Raw genomic sequence first — 20,000 nt, forward strand, 5'->3', positions numbered from 1 at the left:
AGGAATAATAATAATAATAATAATAATAATAATAATAATAATAATAATAATAATAATAATAATAATAATAATGTCAGTGATACACACTGAAGGCCATTGTGCTATTTACAGTATATTGCCATGATAGCATAAACATTTTTTGTGCCCTTTAGAGCGCTTTTCTGTTACTAAAATAATGCACTGTATACAGTATATTGCCATGATAGCATAAACATTTTTTTGTGCCCTTTAGAGCGCTTTTCTGTTACTAAACATAATATACCTTACGACGATCCGTTGATTATTCGTAACCTTGTGCTTATTTATGAAACCCCTGAATAGGTTTTTTTCTGTAAGCAGCATTAAAACTTCTACGTGTCTTTTATGATCCCATCAGTTTCAATTGATGGCTAAGTAGATGTGGCGTGGCATCAGCACATAACTATATCGTAGAATAATGGTGCCAAGTGAAACGTCACGTTTACCGACGCAGAAAATTATTTTTTTCACCTGGGCACCCTTCAATTTTTTATATATACATATTTAAGTTTTTTAGTTCTCTACAGATCTGATGTAGAAGAATGTACGAAACAAGCTCTTGAGATCGAGGCATATTTTTATGTATAGATCAAAGGCCTTCAAAAGAAGGCATTGTGCTTACCCCATAAAAATTGGAAAAAAGCAGATTAAAAGAAGAAGATATTTGTTGAAAAGGAAAAATAATTTAAGTTTTCTGTAGATTTTTTGTGTTTTATTAATTTAGGGTTTTTATTTTCTGATTGCTTGTTTTTTGTGCGTTTGACAGACTTAACAAGCAGAAACTATGATATATATTCGTTTGCGTTGTAATATGTGATGGTAACAAGCAGAAACTATGATATTCGTTTGCATTGTAATATGTGATGGTTGATGACTTGCAAGAGGGACAGTAACAATTATCCGATCCTGGTTGCACGCATGCTGTGAGCAGTAACGCTTATTGGTATCACATTTTCATTCAAGATCATGCGTCACGGAACCACAACGAATACATTGCAATCACTCCGTCACATTAAATTGATCGTTAGTACTTTCCATGTAGCTTAGTATTCCATATATAAATTGCTTTCAGGTAACCATAGTCAGGTAACCGTGTCAGGTCCTGACCTTGCAATATGCAAATACAAATTCTTTTTTTTATCATGGTAAAATATCACATGGAATGTTGGAGTGGATTGTTTGCGTTACTTGTGTTAAGGGGTAATCCGTTTGTTGAATGTGCGTGAGAGAGAGAGAGAGAGAGAGAGAGAGAGAGAGAGAGAGAGAGAGAGAGAGAGAGAGAGAGAGAGAGAGACGCGCACCCAGATTATTGTAGATAATTTGCCAATAAGATTGTAGAAAGAAGTTCCAAGTTTGATTTACCTTATTAACAATTATGTTTCCACATTGTGTATTGCCGGGGGAAAATGAACAGGATACCTTATGCTTAGTATCTATGTGTGTGTACCGTTGTAAAATACCTAGATTTTTAACTACCTGAAAGAAACTTGTTAAACACCTATACGGAAAGTCCTCTAAAATACTTGAATCGAAAACAAAATACCCACCTGAACAACCGCATGTCCTTGGAGACTGCTGGCATTTTATCGTGTTGTTTTTCGCCCAGTAGATGCCAGTTGGGGTAGGTCATGGGATTCCTCAGACCCATCTTTAAGCTGGTTGGTGTAGGTCGGGAAACCTGTGGTTGAGGAAATAAAAGGAATGATTGCAAAATAGATTGAATATTCTTTCAAGGTGCTTGAATTTGTATATTATATACATGTATATATATTTATTTATATATACCGTGTATATGTAAAGTATGTGTATGATATCTATATCTATCTATCTATCTATCTATATATATATATATATATATATATATATATATTATTATCACATTAACACTTGATTTATGTATCATACATCACCATATATATATATATATATATATATATATATATATATATATATATATATATATATACATACATACATACATACATACATACATACAGTACACGCACATATATATACGGTATATGTATATAAAGTTTGAGTATGTGAACATACTCTCATCACATCTGATATCCCCTTGCTGTATTAACTCAAACTTCTCTGTTATATTTACTCTCTTAATGTTATTCTTGTCTAGAATCATATTTCATAGAAATAAGAAATCAGTAAGTCAGATTTGTATTTGTTATTTGCATTTATCATTTGTGGTTAAGTTACTCGAAAAGGAACTCTTAATTCACAACTTGATACTCTGAGTTGGTAGTATACAAAAACTGGTTTCGTGTTTGAACTTTCTAAATGTATCTACAACATGGCATCTTGGCCCTCTGGCGTCTCTTTAATTATCTGCGGGAGAGGGTGATCCAACCCCTCCATACCATTTATGAACCTTCGTCTTCGAAATGCTAACAAAAACTTTATTTAAAAGATTACTAAAAGAATAACCATAATAGATCTACTATGAACAGTTGAAATAGGATACAATTAATGTAAAATGTAATGCTAAATTAAAGTACCGTTGTAATTTGGAGATATTTACAAAATACAACGGGACTTTAATTTATTCTTACAGCACGACAAGTGTGCGTATTATGTTTATAATGTAATATTATTTAAATAACCACAGGAGAAACTAGAAAAACAGCCTAACACTCCATGCATGTGAGATTAGCAGCAATATTTCCGTTTCAAGTAAAAATACAACTCTAATTAGATTTCTGTGTTCTCTTTTTGAATGTCCCCCTTTTCCTGAATCTTGTGAGTCTCAGAGGAGTTGGCCCGGCTTTTCCTTCCGAACGAAGCCACACTTACTACATCCTTCTTGTTTTTTATCAGGCCTTCGCAACATAAAGATATTAGACTGCCAGTCTCATCGGACATTGCATGAAAATGTGCTTGAGTTTGCTGCCAAGTGTAGAAAATTCAGGTTCAGAGTTGCTGAAAGCCCGTATTTTAGATACAGAGCTTTTCATAGTTCATAAGTGTGGTAAAAGAATTCTTCCATCTCTACTGCCAAACACTTATACATGTTTTTGAAATCATCATTATTATTATGATGATGATACTGAAGCGTAGATGTGAGTTGTCGTCAGGAACCTTTTTATTGGATCTTGAAGGGAATTATATAAGTGGTTTTAATTAATGTAATTGGTAATTAAACTGCGAATGTTTGTTATAGAGAGAGAGAGAGAGAGAGAGAGAGAGAGAGAGAGAGAGAGAGAGAGAGAGAGATAGAGGCGGGGGGTGGGGGGCGCGGCTAGTTGGTCAATCTGTAATGAGAAGGTCAAAAGACACATGAAATCGAGTTACTTGAGTAAGTGCATACCCGTACCCACTCATGCGACCTAGAACCGATTACCATTGCTCTTCTCAATTCTTTAGCCTAAAAGACTTGAGTCAAAACTGGATGGTGTATTTGGTGGAAGGTACTCTCGTGCAGTATTGCATGAAGAGAGGTTGTCTGCCTTTGTTTCACTGGCAAGCTTAGAAGTGTGTTTGTCGCGTAAGTTCGGGGAAGCTTTCAGTTGAGGTAGGTTACGGACCACCACCTGCACAGTGAATGTATAGCTGTTTATTTGGGCAGGTATAGCGGGAGGTCGAGTAGCAGCCTAGTAGGCGTTATTTGTTACTGAAGGAAATGATCAGTTCATTGGCAGGAGATATCTTTTTTTTATGTTGCAACGGGATGAGTCAATTCGTATGCACGGGAAAGAACCCTTGGATCTTTTTGTGATCGTTTTGAAGCATTAAGGAGGAAGTCAGAACTGTAAGTCATAATTATTAATTTTTGATAATTCCCTTTTTCCAGTCCTGATGCAGAAGAAACAAGAACGTAGTTGTGACACCTTTCGTACAAAGTCATATCTATTCTCTACTTACAAATTCTAGTTGAAGACCTGTTCTACAGAGCTCTGATATTCACTCCGAGGCAACCCTTGATTCATCCACCTATACCAAGAAACCCTTTTAAAGGTTCTTAATAAGGATTCGAGTCCTGACCATCGACTCCGCCCACGAGGCCGCATCCCGACTTTCGGGGACCTCGATAAAGGTCTATTGAAGAGGCTTAGCCTCCCCTTTCATATCAGTTACCCCTTCTCCTTCCAGCTCTCTCTCTCTCTCTCTCTCTCTCTCTCTCTCTCTCTCTCTCTCTCTCTCTCTCTCACAACCCTGAATTCATCCACCCTCCCCCCCCGGGGCTCATCCTTCAGCTGATCATCCATCATGTAACTACGTCACCCTCGTTGTAATCTAAGACGCCCCTCCTTCCCTTTCTTTGCTAGCTAGCTACCCCCTCTCTTTCCTCCCCCCCCATTACTAGTAACCCCATCCAGTCAGTGCTCTCCGTTTCCCCTCTTCCCCCCCCCCCCTGCAATATTTTCATCAGGTTGCTGAACTTATTCTTCGTCTTTCCCTACGTAAGTCATTCGATATTTTCGTCGTTTCCCTGCCGTTAATTAATTAATTAAACTAATTAATTAATTAATTAATTAATTAATTAATTAATAATAATAATAATAATAATAATAATAATAATAATAATAATAATAATAATAATAATAATAATAATAATCACTCAATTATTTACTTCCTGCGGCACTGGGACATGTCATGGGGGTAAAATATATTAATTGATATATGATGTTCATCAGTATTTTGTGGTTAAATTTGAAATCTTTGATTAAATCGGTTACTGACTCTTTTGTTGATCTTTATTAAAGATCCTAAATAAAGTCAGCACCTTTCACTGAGCTTTTCAGTTTTCTATAAAAGAAAACTGTTGAGATGCCTATATGTCTGTCCGTCCGCACTTTTCTGTCCGTCCTCAGATCTTCATAACTACGAAGGCTAGTGGGCTGCAAATTGGTATGATGATCATCCACCTTCCAATCATCAAACATAGCAAGTTGCAGCCTTCTAACCTCAGTAGTTTTTATTTTATTTAAGGTTAAAGTTAGCCATGATTGGGCGTCTGGCACCGCTATAGGTACCAACGACAAAGGCCGCCATCGGGCCGCGGCTGAAAGTTTCATGGGCCGCGGCTGAGACCTTCATACAGCATTATACGCTGTACAGAAAACTTGATTGCGCCGAAGAAACTTCGTCGCATTTTTTACTTGTTTATATTGTCTGAAATGGGTAACTGGATGATCCTGATAATTCGTTTCGAACTTTCTTCAAATTACGTGCATACCATGAATCTGGTATTTTTTTTAAATATTTGTTTCGACTTTATTCCTATAACCCTTTTATTGCATGGGACATTGCCATTCATTGACATGTTTCACCACATATTTTAAATTTATGCCTTTATTTATTATTCCTGTAAAATAAGCGGTGACGATAGTTGTTTATAGGGTGACCCAATAAAAATTAGTTTATTGATTTAAAATTCGAGAATTTTTCTAAAAACTCGGAGATAAAAAAAAGCACACGCCACATTTATACTGTAACCACATATCCAGAAAACAAACATCCCTGCATATATAAATATATATATTATTCATCTATATATATATATGTATGTGTCAATATATATAGTTATTTATTTATTTGATTCTTGCATAACATTTTCCCTGTGTAGGGGATGACTTTAGACTTCGGCAATCCTCTGGGGACGAGTTTGTTAACTAAAAACCTTTATCCACTGCGGTTGCAGTTCGAGCATATAATTTTTCACGACGACAGTTATTCAAAATGAAGAATGTTTCAGCGACAGCAGGAATGTTATAAACAATAAGAGGCCAGGCAAAGCTGGTTAATTACTTTATAATTCAGGCAGCTGCTTGGCAGGTGCGCTCCGGCCTCGTTAGGGAATGTGTTACTAACTTTTACAAAGGGTTGATATTATATTTGGGAAAAAAGTAGGCTATATACTGTTTATGTATATATATGTGTGTGTATGCATACACATATATGGTTATGTATATGCATGCGTGCATATGCATACATATATATATATATATGTATATAATTATATATACAGTACATACACACACACACACACACACACACACACATATTTATATATATATATATATATATATATATATATATATATATATATATATACATATACATACACATACACATACACATATATATACTCACACAGACACGCACAAACACCGAGAGAGCTTGTAGACTGTCAGTGCAGATGTATAAGCAAAGATTACAAACTAAGAATGAAGTTAAAAATTAACAAAGAAATCTGATTGGAGGCAGACCTAATGTGCGTGTATGTGTGTGTGTGTGTGTGTGCGTGTGTGTGTGTTCATGAGTGTGTGCTGAGTTGGCTTCAGTTCCCCAGATGTGCTTGTGTCTCATTGGATTGGCATCGTCTAATTTTTACGCCTTCAGTTTCAGTTTCAGGACATGATGAAAATAGCCTTGGGACGAGTCACTTGTCGTAGAGATTGGTGACTATTTAAACAAATAAATCCAGAATCATTCAACTGTAAATACACTTATATTTGTCAAAGGATCGGCAGTGATATACTTGTGTACGAAGTTTAAATATGTTTGTGAAGAATTACAAAAACTTATAACTTTTTAGTTTCCTGTAAAAGAAAACTATTGTGCCGGCTTTGTCTGTCCGTCGGCGCTTTTTTCTGTCCGCCCTTTTTTTGTCCGCACTTTTTCTGCCCACCCTCAGATCTTGAAAACTACTGAGGCTAGATGGCTGCAAATTGGTATGTTGATCATCCACCCTCCAATCATCAGATGTACCAAATTGCAGCCCTCTTACCTCAGTAGTTTTTATTTCAGTTAAGGCTAAATTTATCCATAATCGTGCATCTGGCAACGATATAGGACAGGCCACCACCAGGCCGTGGTTAAAGTTTCATGGGCCGCGGCTCATACAGCATTGTACCGAGACCACCGAAAGATATATATTTTTTCGTTGGCCTCGATTATACGATGTACAGAAAACTCGATTGCGCCGAAGAAACTTCGGCGCATTTTTTACTTTTTTTTTTTTAGTGACCGAGTCCACAGACGGTATACGAAAGCTGTAAGTTTTTTTAATTCTTCAGTAATATATTTCTGTGGATCCTTCGACATATTTAAAACATCACGTCACTCTTGATTAGTTTTCAAACACTTACATGTATAAGGTCTTGCTTGCGGGCGTATTATAAAAAGCATAGTGCTATTAACATACCCGACAAGTAATCACGTGCAACCGTATACACATACCTTTATACTTGTACGTGATCTGCATCAGGCACTTCCTGAATTGAGCTACAACTGAATATTTTGAATGGGAAAATACTATACCCAGTCTCATTCCATATTGAATGCGGAAGCGGTTGCACAGTATATGGAAAACATCGCTCATTTTGTTTGTGATTCTCAGCAGATGGGATGAATAGTCGTCTTGCATGGTAGAGTTAATGCAAATGCCGGAATGGTCTCTTTTGTTTATGTGACATTTGCGGTTTCCTTACGTGTGGTTATTTGTGAAGACTGCTTGTCACTGTAAGTGGTATCTAAGAGACGTTTGTTTGTTGGAGGAAAGAGAAGGGTCGTGGGTTGGGGGAAGGGGGAAGCGGCTCATTTACAACTGGCTTTAAAGGCTACGTCAGGTGATTAATTTTTCAGGCACCTTTAGCATCTAACTCATGAGTAGCCAATATCGGTTGCAGTAATTGAGATGTTTAGGCAACGTCACCTTAACAAGCATCTGCGCAGGTGACATCACCTTAATAAACATGCACACAGGTAACATCACCTTAACAGGCGTATGCGCAGAGTTAACAGTCATGCGCACAGGTAACTTCACCTTAACAAGCCTCTGCGCAGGTAACATCACCTTAACAAGCATGCGAAGCATGCGCGCAGGTAACATCACCTGAGGAGGCATGCGCGCAGGTAACATCACCTGAGGAGGCATGCGCGCAGGTAACGTCACCTTAACAAGCATGCGCGCAGGTAGCATCACCTTAAGAGGCATGCACGTAGGTAACATTACCTTAATCAAGCATGTGCGACTTCAATTTTGCCTTCAGCATAGGGTGCAAGATGCAAAATTTGGCGACAAGCTGCTAAAAGATGACAGACGACGAGTTCGGGTGACTTCTACCTCTGGGTTGTCATTCCGTTTTCATCTGAACTATACTGAATTATTTTACTGCTTCTGCTATTGCTACTACTTCCTCCTTCTCTACTACTAACTCGACATATAGTGTATCTGCTCTAGCCTTTCGTGTGTACGGTTCTGTAGAGAGTTGTAACTCAATCTAAGGAAGCCTTGAAGATGCCTAAGGGGCGTGGGCCTATTTATTACTACTGGAAGACACACGCCACAAGAAGCCCTTCTTAGACATAGAGAGAAAGAGAGACGTGGGAGGGAAGGGTTGGGGGGGGGATTTGATGAGAGAGAGAGAGAGGTGGGGGGAGAGCAGGGGGCCATAGTGTGACGGTTGGGAGAGGGATGTCTGCGCTTTCTGTTGGTTTTACATGTCCTCTCTGTAGATTTAATCTGTCCTGTAGATCTTATTGCAAGGAGTGCTATGGAGGATTCTCTCTCTCTCTCTCTCTCTCTCTCTCTCTCTCTCTCTCTCTCTCTCTCTCTCTCTCTCTCTCTCTCTCTCTCTCTACGCATTTCCTCTTGAATGGGATGGCTCCAGAAGGTGCTACCCTTTATGTTTACAGCATATGTGGGATGAGAAGTACTAACAAATATATATTTGAACCAAGAGTCATTTCCATGAAAATGGGGTGACTCCAAGAAACAAAATGAGTCGGCCAAATCCCTTTCATACTTTAACTGCTGATTCAGTGATAAACCCTTGAGGATTATGCTCGCATTCTCAAGATTGGTAGCTCGATTCAACCCGGTCCCCACTAGTTGGCACAGCTGGGAATGGGTACCAGAGTTGGTTGGGAATCAAAGAAGGGGACGGGGCTAGCAGCTACACCCCCAAAAGACATCCCTAAAACCAGATCTGGTTAACTGCTTGTGGGATATCCCTTCTTATGTGAAAAAGGCCCACTTCTAAAAAATGTATAAACATTTGTGTGTATATGTGATTTACAGATATGGGATTTCTCTCTCTCTCTCTCTCTCTCTCTCTCTCTCTCTCTCTCTCTCTCTCTCTCTCTCACCTCTTCTTCTTCTTCTTCTTCTTCTTCTTCTTCTTCTTCCTCCCACGAATGAAGGGCTTCTTTCACCCAAAGTTTCATCAAGTGCAGTAATTAGCACATGGTGTCAGTCCCTTTATGAAACAGCAGGAGGTACCGGGAGTATTTATTGAATACGTTGTGGTCTTTCATATCCATCAGTTAGACTAAATGTCAGTTTTTGTTCCATTTGCCTAATGAGATTGATTGGTGAGTGGCCCTACGTGGTGTTGCAGTAGGAGTATAAACTACAGAAAAAATTAATTATCGTGAGGTTATTTAGTCTTTACTGTTATGACTTTGTATTTCTAAAGATTATTCACTGAATATTGTTTTCAGCAGAGAGAGAGAGAGAGAGAGAGAGAGAGAGAGAGAGAGAGAGAGAGAGAGAGAGAGAGAGAGAGAGAGAAAAGGGGGGGAGGGATTTGTTTGTCATAATCATAATTATGTGAGAAATCGTAATATATTATTGTATTTAATTTGTCACCCTAGCTCGCAGTACCAATTCCCACATACCTGGAAATATCACTTGTCCATTCCTTCTGCAGGTGCAGACCCGCCTGGAGAACCCGACGTATTACCACGTGATCCAGTCCCAGAGGCGGCAGGTGCGACAGTTCATAACGTCGGGAGGGACGCCCCAGAGTACTCCTCCGTCGGGGCCCTCTACATCGAAGGCCGTAACAGCAGCCCCTGCTTGGCCGCACTCCGACCCTGGAGCCAGTTCCAAGACGCTGAAGTCAGGTGAGGTTCAGAGCGATGCGTAAATGCATGTCAATGGACTGGGTGTATAATTTTTATATTTATTGTTTCTGTTAAGCCACTGCTTCATTAGTTTGTCGTAACTTTTGCGCACAGTTATTTTTGTTAGTGTGTACATAAATACTGTACGTAAAGGTTAAGTTTACCGTGTGTGTGTTTATGTGTATACAATATGTATGTATGCGAATATATATGTGTGTATACAATGTGTGTATATATGTGTATGTGTGCGTTTGTGTATATATATATGTATATATATATATATACTAATATATATATATATATATATATATATATATATATATATATACACATACATACACACGTATGTATGTATGTACAGTGTCCGCATGGATACATGGGTGTTTGTTTGTTGATTTATTCTTATTAAGGTAATATTTGAATATTCATGTTCGTAGGTAAAAAGCCCAAAAAGCAACTGACTCTGTGATTAGGCCTCCACACGAGAGATAAGTTTTTTAAACAGCACAATTATAAATAAGAAATAAATACAGAACAGCGTCTGTTTGAGCCCAGCTCATTCATAAGATCTTGGTCAATCTGCAATGCAAATTATATCTGGTGCGTGAAACCCGTTCACTTTGTCACCATCATAATTTAGACTGATGGCGATTCGCAAGTGGGACACGTGTATCTGTCTGTCTCTACGTGATCCGCCGCGAGTGTTTATGAGCGATCGGCTCGATCCATTGCATAGTTGTCATTCTTGACTGTGACACGACGTGGAGGTGCATTACATACACTCGGCGACTGCGGTCATTTGGAAGGCAGCCATATTGGTGGTTGTGGTGGTATACTGGCCCATTGGCACAGTTGTGAGGTGCGGACGATTTCCTGTTATTTTGTTGAAAACCCTGATAACCCCTCGATCCCATTTGTTTAGGATTTTTATTATTACTCGAGAAAATAGGTGTTGGATTTGCCTGAACCTTTAAAGGTTTTCGCCGACGGGAAAATTTCATCCTATGCCCGTACAGTACATAATCGTAAGTGCCATAACGATGTTCCATTCCTGGTAGATTGTGCTTTTTAACTTCTTTCTGTAATTTTTCTGCCAAAAAAAAAAAGAATTTGAGAACAAGACCACAGGGAAAACCTTTTTTATATTCCTAATGCGAGTGTCAACGTCTTTTTTGCTGTCAATCAGTAATAGATTGTATATGCCTTATGGAGGAAAAGCAGGTATCTCCAGGGACACTCTTCGGTTCTCCATTTGTTTGTTTATCAAGGATTGCATGGAAGGCCTCTCGTTGTTTTAGTTACTTAGGTGATGCTGCACTGTGGGAGAGGTTACTGTAGTCCAATTCAAGTAAGTTTTGAATGGGAAACAGGAATTACTTCCATTTGCTTAAACCCATTTCCTTTCCAGACCATAGTAAGTAAGAAAAATTTAAATGCTGAAAAGTATATGAAGATTTCATATAGCGTTGGAAACTACGAGTGTGTCTTGTTCTTGAGGTATAACAAAAAGAATTAAAGATTTTGCTTCTTGAAACTATCCAAAATGCTTTAATTATTCTTTGCATTAGGATTGAAGGTGATGAAATGTGCCTGACTCTTTAATAGTTAATTCTGAACTACGAAGAAAGAAGTAAAAAGGTTTTTCCAAAGTGATGTTTCTTGATGGTAAAGTTACTTACAATATTTTATGTAAAATATTAGTGAATTAAGAGTTAGAATAGAAACAATAATGAATGATGTAAGAAAACTATCAAATGACTGATAAATTTAAATGTGATAATAAGTCGTTTTGAAATTCAAGTTTTAAGTTTCATTATTTTAGATATTTACATCGAAGGTATTTGATTTCGTAACGATGTATGTAACAATCTATTACGGAATTTAAGATGTCTAATAAAAAGGAAAAATAAAGAAGATAGTAAAACCCACAATAAAAAATTAAATATATAGAATGTAAAGAGTAAAATTTAATTTACACTATTATTCGTAAATAATTGTAAATAAGAACTGAAGGAATTCTGTGCTGTCCTCCTTCAGGTATTGCTTCCCCGTCACTGACGAGCTCAAGCGTCGGAGGCGAGGGCGCCGTCCTCGCAGGGGCGAGGAACGGAGGAGTGAGTGGCGGAGGAGGAGGAGGAGGGGGTGGTGTAGTGGGCCCTCGAATCGTAGGGCGAGGACCTTGCTCTCCCGAGAGCCCCGCGGCCTCCTCCTCGTGGAACTCGACGTCCACTCCAGTTCCCTCCACGGCTCCTCCTTCGGCCGTATCTTCAGTGATCTCGTCGTCAGCGGCCTCCCTCTCCGATGCCTCTGAGGTACGTGTCAGAGTTACGGTTTCTTTTTTTTTCTCTTATTCTTCTTAGGTTCGTTATTTTTATGAGAGTCTTTTTATTGGGGTCTTTTCGTATACTTTTACACAGATAATTTCTCTCTCTCTCTCTCTCTCTCTCTCTCTCTCTCTCTCTCTCTCTCTCTCTCTCTCTCTGAAACATTATCTGAAATATTTTTGTGATAAAGGTTTCAAACGTATTTCAGATTTGCATTTCATAATAGCTAAATCTCTACTTCTCTGCTTAAGAAAATTTTGCCCTGTAAATGTATTTTAAGGGTATAGATTCCTGTTGAAGGTAAGTGCTTCTTTTTCATTAAGTTTTTTGGATTTGGTTCATGATATGTATTTATGTTACGGAGATTCATGGACATTCTCCTCTAGATCGAGAACGGGATACGCTGTATATCAGGTCCAAAATAATATTCACTGGTGAATTATATTGATTTTATAAAAAAACCTTACAAGAGCTTTCGAACCCTGTCCTGCGTTCATCTGAATATTATTGTGGATCTGATACACATTCATGGATATATTATTCATTATGAATATATTACTCGATCTGCTCAAGCATTCTGTATTTGTCGTTTCGTGTGTGGATTGCATTTTTCGTAAGTTTTTCCTCTAGTCGAATTTTTATTCGTTTAAAGCTTTATTTCAACATGATAAAATCTTGTTATGACAGAAAGCATTTTGGGCGAAGTTACTGGTGATTTGAAATCATTGTTTTATTTGTGCTGTGTGGTTATGTATAAGTGTGTAACGCAATCAACCGAACGTCAGTATTGGCCTTTCAAGATGTTTAACCTTAACAAAATTGTTGACGTAATAAAAATAAAGTTCTTTGTCAGCCATATATAGCTGGTGAACAGTGATAAGGAGGAGAGAGGTTAGATGGAAGAACAGAAGTTGTATCAGAGAATTAAAGTTTTCCACTTCAAACTTAAAAAAAAAAAAAAACTCATACCAGGAAGTAAGATGGCTTAAAAATATCCATATATCATTTTCGATCCCGTTTAAAGTAATAGGTTTTACATAAAGAACTGTTTGCTCGACATTGTCTCTTTTCTATCATAATCCAGTTTCGATTACCTGGATTTCCTGTAAATCATTATATGCTTCACTTCGTTCGATGAAGTTACAAAATGCGCCATAACCAAGGTCGTTACAATGAAGCTGCATTCAGGAAATAATACGGAAAATATGAACGAGCCTTTTTAAATCCTCTTATTCAAGCATTGACATTCAGTAAGGATATATATGTATATATATATATATATATATATATATATATATATATATATATATATATATATATATATATATATATATATATATATATATATATATATATATATATATATATGTATGTATGTATAACGTGTCTATGTTCATAGAAATAAATAATATATATATATATATATATATATATATATATATATATATATATATATATATATATATATATATATATATATATATATATATATAGGTTGTAACAGTGAAGGCAAGAAGTTTCTCCTTCACTCTGTTACAATCGATGAAACAAAATACCTAGAACACTCGTTTTTATAAACAACAAAGATTGAAAGGAGTTAGTTAACCGTTTTAATGCATACAAAAGTCATTACTTTTGGAGTAGGTCTTCAGCTCAGGAGAAGTAGTTTAGGATTATCTTGAGTAACTGGACAAACCAAGGAGGGGGCAAAGGTCATTAGCCAGAATCACTGATTTTGTAATGCTGAGTCTTCTCCGTAATCTTTTGTTTTATGGCATGTTATTTCTGAAAATGCCTGGGAGTAAAAAGGCAGAAATATCTTGCGTCCAAGCTGGTTAAATTTACTGGTGGTCATATCCTCTGTTTATATTATATCACGTTGTTGTTATTCTCGTGATATATATATATATATATATATATATATATATATATATATATATATATATATATATATATATATAACTGAATCATGAAAATATGGAACGTGATGAATATATAAATAAAGACAAAATCCACGGAAGAAAGGGACCAATGATAGGTACTGCAAGGCCTTTCGACTTCTTGTCCTCAGGGACTGGTAAGTAAGGACAAAGAAGTCGAAAGGCTGTATTTTTTTTCCTTCATTAGTTTGTCTATATATATATATATATATATATATATATATATATATATATATATATATATATATATATATATATATATAATAAAAAATACATATATATATATATATATATATATACACAGTATCTCTCTCTCTCTCTCTCTCTCTCTCTCTCTCTCTCTCTCTCTCTCTCTCTCTCTCTCTCTCTCCCTATTGTCTCGTGGTCTCCCTTTATTCTCTAGCAACTCGTCGTATCTCATCGATCATTTCCCCCTAGTTCGGGTTCTCGTACCAGCCAGATACCGAGGGAGTTTTGTAATTGTTTCTGTTTTCTTGGTTTTAATATCCCTTAATTAAGTGTTTAAATTTGTCTTATCAAAACTCTGTATTCTGCTTTACTTTCATCTTTCATGTATGTAATATGCCGTTAATACGAAGATTATTATAATTTTAATAATTTATATTTTACTAATTTTTTTAGCCCTTTTAAGCTGCTCGCTTTCTGTAGTTGCCTTTCCTTGCGGTTAGTTGTGTCAATTTTGTTCTTATTGACCGGTTTTATACACCTTCTCTGATCTTTAAATAAATGCCTTAGATTTGTTTATTTGCTGTTGACGAATGTAGTGTATTTCATTCATTATTTGTGTATTCGTAGTTTTACTTAGCTTCTTACTTGAGACGAATTTCCTAGCAAGTTATTAAAAGTAATTTTTGTTCCCTTTATTTTATTAATAAGAGATTCATTGCCTATGAATAGGACAGTTGTTTTCAGGATACGTATACGATATTTAGATATAAGCTCAAACTATATTTTGTATATATATACATATATATATATATTTATATATATACACACACAGCTATATATATATATATATATATATATATATATATATATATATATATATATATATATATATATATATATATATATATATAATATGCTGGTTTTCGATGGTCAAGGTTACAAATGATGCCTTGTTTCACTTCCTTGCATTGACTTCTGATTTTCATGTTTGGCTTCCGCCAAAGTCTTGACACATTCCTACCGTGTATAAAACCGCGATAACGTTCAGTAGTCATTGATTTTCCGAAGGTCTGAGTAATCCTTCGCAGATTATAGTGCTGGGTTATTTACAGGGTTCGAAAATTATGGGGTAAATGAGGAAGGGAATGTAAAGGTAAAATAATCCTGGTGAGGGTCATAGAATGAGTTTGTGTGTTTTAAGTTTGTAAAAGGATGAGCTTGCGTGCGCGAGCGTGTGTTTAGGTGTGTGTGTTTGTGTGTGAGTGTTTTGTGTGTGTTGTGTGAGAGAGAGAGAGAGAGAGAGATAGACAGACAGACAGACAGAAAGGGATTAATCATTCTGAATGTTTTAAACATCAAAGCTTCTTAAATTATAGTGCGTTGTTTTAATATATGAGCCAAAAAAACAGGCAAAGGAGGAAGGAGAGAGAGAGAGAGAGAGAGAGAGAGAGAGAGATAGAGATATTAATCATTCTAAATGTTTTAACATCAAAGCTTCTTAGATTATAATGCATCGTTTAAGTATTGGTCCCCTAAAAAAGTTAAGAGAAGAAGAACGAGAGAGAGAGAGAGAGAGAGAGAGAGAGAGAGAGAGAGAGGAGGGTGGGGGAAGGGCCTTGTTGCGGGGTCTCGTGAGTAGACATGCGTGCTTAACCAGAGCAGGCCGCCAGCACCAGCAGCATAGTGTCGATATAGCAGCCCACGCCTCCGGTTTAAAGCTGCCTTTTAGTTTTCCCGGAGAATTGGTTGACCTTCTTGGGGAGGGCCTTCTTATGTCGTCCGGTTTTTGCATGCAACACTCGATGCTGAGGGGCTGTCAGTTCTTCTCCTTCATGTTAAGAGCACTTTGTTGGTCTCAGGCTGGAACGCTCTCCTTACTGAAGCTGTTATATTACTGCCGTCCGTCTATTCTCGTTCACGTTATTCTCTCGTTTCAATAATTGTTAGTAATATGCTTGTTAGCGAAGAGGACAGAGGTGACCTTATAGTAACTGAGGTCAGCGTGGCTCCCGCAGTTGGCCAAAGGCAATTGAAAGAAGAGGCGGCGGGGGTTTCTGTGGGGGGAGAAGTAGCGCTGGATGGCAGTCGTTGGCGCGCGCGCGCAGACGGTCATTGATGACTTACCACCAAGATTGAAGGCTGATCATCAGGGCAGGAAGGAGTCATTTTCCTTTCAAGCCAGAGAGTGAATCATGCCGCCATTTTCCTCAAAGGAATCGATTGGCGGTGCCGTATCTGCGTTCGAGGGTCTCATTCTCATCGACGGTCCATTTCCTTCACTAAACCATGGCACTTTCGGGGGACAGATAGGGAGGGGTGGTATTTGGTAGGTCCCTGAACCCCCTACACATTGTCCCTGGCTTGGACCCCCCCCCCAGCTCTCTCTCTCACTCCTCCTCCCCCTCCTCTTCCTCCTCCCACTTCCAGATTCCTCATCCTCCTCCTCCTCCTCCTCCTCCTCCAGCTTCTCACCATCAGTGCCTTGCTTCGCTTCCTAGTGCCAACCTTCTCCTCCTGTGTGTCTTTCCTTTCCGCGCCTTCGGGCGGTTGCAGCCGTGCCACGTCCCTTGTCTTTTCCTCCATGGGGACGAATGCCACGACGTCCCTCCACCACAGGGCGTCCGTTGTCAGATGAGGGCGAGCATGACATGTCCCCCGGGCCATGAATCGTATGGGCGTTTGTGTCAGGGGCGGCGCGCGGATTTCGTCTGCTGCTGCTGCTGCTTATGCTCGTGTGGCTGAAACGCCCTCGTCGTCGTCGTCTTCTTCGTCTCCTTCGTCACCGCCTCCTCCTCCTCCTCCTTCTCCTTCGGCATCGTCGTGTCGCGGGTCTCTAGGAACACAAGCAACAAAAACGGCATCGACTGATATGTAATGTTCCATGGTGTCTGTTCATATCTGTATTATTTTTTGGGTCGTGTGATTTCGTGTATGTGCGTCATGCTCGTTTGCGTGTGTCACTTCCGTGTGTCAAGTGTCTTGCATTAAGTGTTCGTTAAAAAATAAGAAAGTGATTAGTCAGTAACCGTTCATCCTTTAAAAAAAAAAAAGTGTCATCTGTGGAAGTAGTCATCAGTGATGTTATTGTCGTTTCGATGTGCTGTGATGTTGTGTGTGGCACCAGTTTAATTGTTCGTGACACGAATCTAATCCTTCAGTAACACGCTTCGTGGATCAGTGTCTTTCGTGTTGTCATGAGAAAGGCTTTCGGTGTCAAGTTCAAGTTCGTGTAACCCGACGGAAAATCAATCCTTGGACTGTCTTCGGTTGACAGAAGTCTGAGGAAAAAAAAAAAAGATCTGATCAAAGTTTGAGGAAAATGTTTTCCCGGGCGTTTGGTGAAAAGTGGAATTTGAAATAGGCGTCAGAGGGATCTCTCTGTTGCCTCGTTCATTTGGATATTTATTGGATGATTCCAGGAGGTAAGAAATGATGTTCAGGAGTAAAGGTGCTTCATGGTAAGAGTTATTTTCAAGTGTAAATGCTGGCGGCCTAGAACTTGGCCGTGATAGTAATAATATAATTTATCAGTGTGACAAAATCTCTCTCTCTCTCTCTCTCTCTCTCTCTCTCTCTCTCTCTCTCTCTCTCTCTCTCTCTCTCTCTCTTTTAATTGTTTCACTTACGTCACCAGTTTAATAAGTATAAACGCTGGCGGCCTAGAAGCTGGCCGTGATATAATATAGTTTATCAGAGGTGACTAGACTCTCTCTCTCTCTCTCTCTCTCTCTCTCTCTCTCTCTCTCTCTCTCTCTCTCTCTCTCTCTCTCTCTCTCTCTCTCCACTAATTGTTTCACCCACCTACGTCACCATTTAATAAGATAGTGATTTACTCATCGTGCCATTTATGATATAAGACACTTCTGTTATATTTTTTGAATATATATATATATATATATATATATATATATATATATATATATATATATATATATATAAATTTAGATATAAAAGAACTCTTAAGAAATGAGACATAAATGTGTGTAGATATGGGAAGTGATTCAGTGTGCTATTAATATGTTGGTTTATAAACAGTGAGGTGAATGTCCTAGATTGAAGTGAATCTGTGTTATGGCTTAATTGCTTCATTAGTTTGGTCGGGCTTGTTTACTTGTTTGCTAAAGGAGAATATAGGGTATGTGGACTCATGCACAGTCTATTCTTTATTCAGTCAGTCAATCAGTTGAAAGTATAATATCTGCTCTTAAAGTTATCTGTGTTGGGAAATAATTTTAGGTTATATAATCTTGAATATTGGAAATCTGGTTTTTTTTTTACTCTTATAGGTTCGTGTATTTTACGGGAGGCACGCCTCTTTTGTCATCACTACCACTCTTATTATTAATTCTACTACTAGTGATAGTGATAGTTACAAAAATAATGATGACTATCGTTATCATGGTCATAGTGAGTTTTTACGTACAGAAGAAAGCAGTATATATATATATATATATATATATATATATATATATAATAATATATATATATATATATATATATATATGTATATACTGTATGTATATATATATATATATATATATATATATATATATATATATATATATATATATATATATATATATATAAATATATATATATATATATATATATATATGTATATGCTATATGTATATATATATATATATATATATATATATATATATATATATAAATATATATATATATATTTTCTCTAAATCTGACATAGCTTTTGTTGACACATCTCTCAAGACATATTCCCCCCGTATGGTTTATCATCTGTTGGTGCCAGGCAGCCGTTTGTATAAATCAAAGACAGGTTTTGTCACGGCGGTGATACGTGTGTCTGTGATGAGCTACGTCTGATGTCAGTGATGGGTGTCAGTCCGTTTGTTTCTTTGTTTCTTTCATCGAAATGTTGAACGGTGAATTTGATTTTATTTTTGTAACCACATTTGTTTTTCCTGTGATGAATGTTGGTGTTTAATTTTTTTGAGAAGGATATATACAGTAGTTTTGAAGTGCACTGTTAAAGTCGACGGATTAGCTGATGTTAAACAGGACGCTGTTAAGTAATACTCTTGAAAATTTCCCGGGCTAGTGTTCAGCTTGTAAATCATTATTTTTAAGATAAGACATATCTTTTGACAAACTCAAAGGTGGTTAGTGTTAAACGTGAAAATATCTAGTATTAAGCTCTGGAATTCTTATGTACTAAGCTTGGTTACATTTAATGTCATATATTCACGTCCATGTCTAAGTTTGAATATCTACTGCTAAGCTTGAAAGCACTGGGTGTCTAGTTTGAACTGCTTTGGTGATAAACAGGGAGGGACAGTTGCCAAGACTGATCGTAACCCTTTTAAGCATGAAATAATTATATTGCTAAGCGTGAACATGCTGAATGAGCTTAGTGTCCGCCAAGTTTAAAGTCATAAAAAGACGATTGTTGGAAGAGATTCTCGACAAAGCTTTTCACAGTGTTTACGAGAGAGTAAAAAGATGAAGGAGTAAGATGAGAGAGATAAAAACATCCTGTGTGTGTAAAGATAACACTTAGGATGGAGATTAGATTCAACATTTTTCTCACTGAAAATGAGAGAGAGAGAGAGAGAGAGAGAGAGAGAGAGAGAGAGAGAGAGAGAGAGGATGTCCTCTTTGGTCCTGACATGTGTGCTTCATA

General features: G+C 37.4%; 1 protein-coding gene across 4 annotated transcripts in view; it reads left to right on the forward strand.

The window, feature by feature from the left end:
- Mitf (transcription factor Mitf) overlaps positions 1-20,000 on the forward strand; it is a 230,507-nt gene that overhangs the window by 34,308 nt on the left and 176,199 nt on the right. For all 4 annotated transcript variants that reach the window (XM_067106686.1, XM_067106688.1, XM_067106685.1 and 1 more), the window contains exons 3-4: positions 9,690-9,885; positions 11,923-12,197. In XM_067106686.1, coding sequence (XP_066962787.1) covers positions 9,690-9,885; positions 11,923-12,197 — 471 coding nt within the window. The remainder of the gene's footprint in view (positions 1-9,689; positions 9,886-11,922; positions 12,198-20,000) is intronic.

The sequence above is a fragment of the Macrobrachium rosenbergii genome, chromosome 7, assembly GCF_040412425.1.
Source record: "Macrobrachium rosenbergii isolate ZJJX-2024 chromosome 7, ASM4041242v1, whole genome shotgun sequence".
Classification (NCBI taxonomy): domain Eukaryota; kingdom Metazoa; phylum Arthropoda; class Malacostraca; order Decapoda; family Palaemonidae; genus Macrobrachium; species Macrobrachium rosenbergii.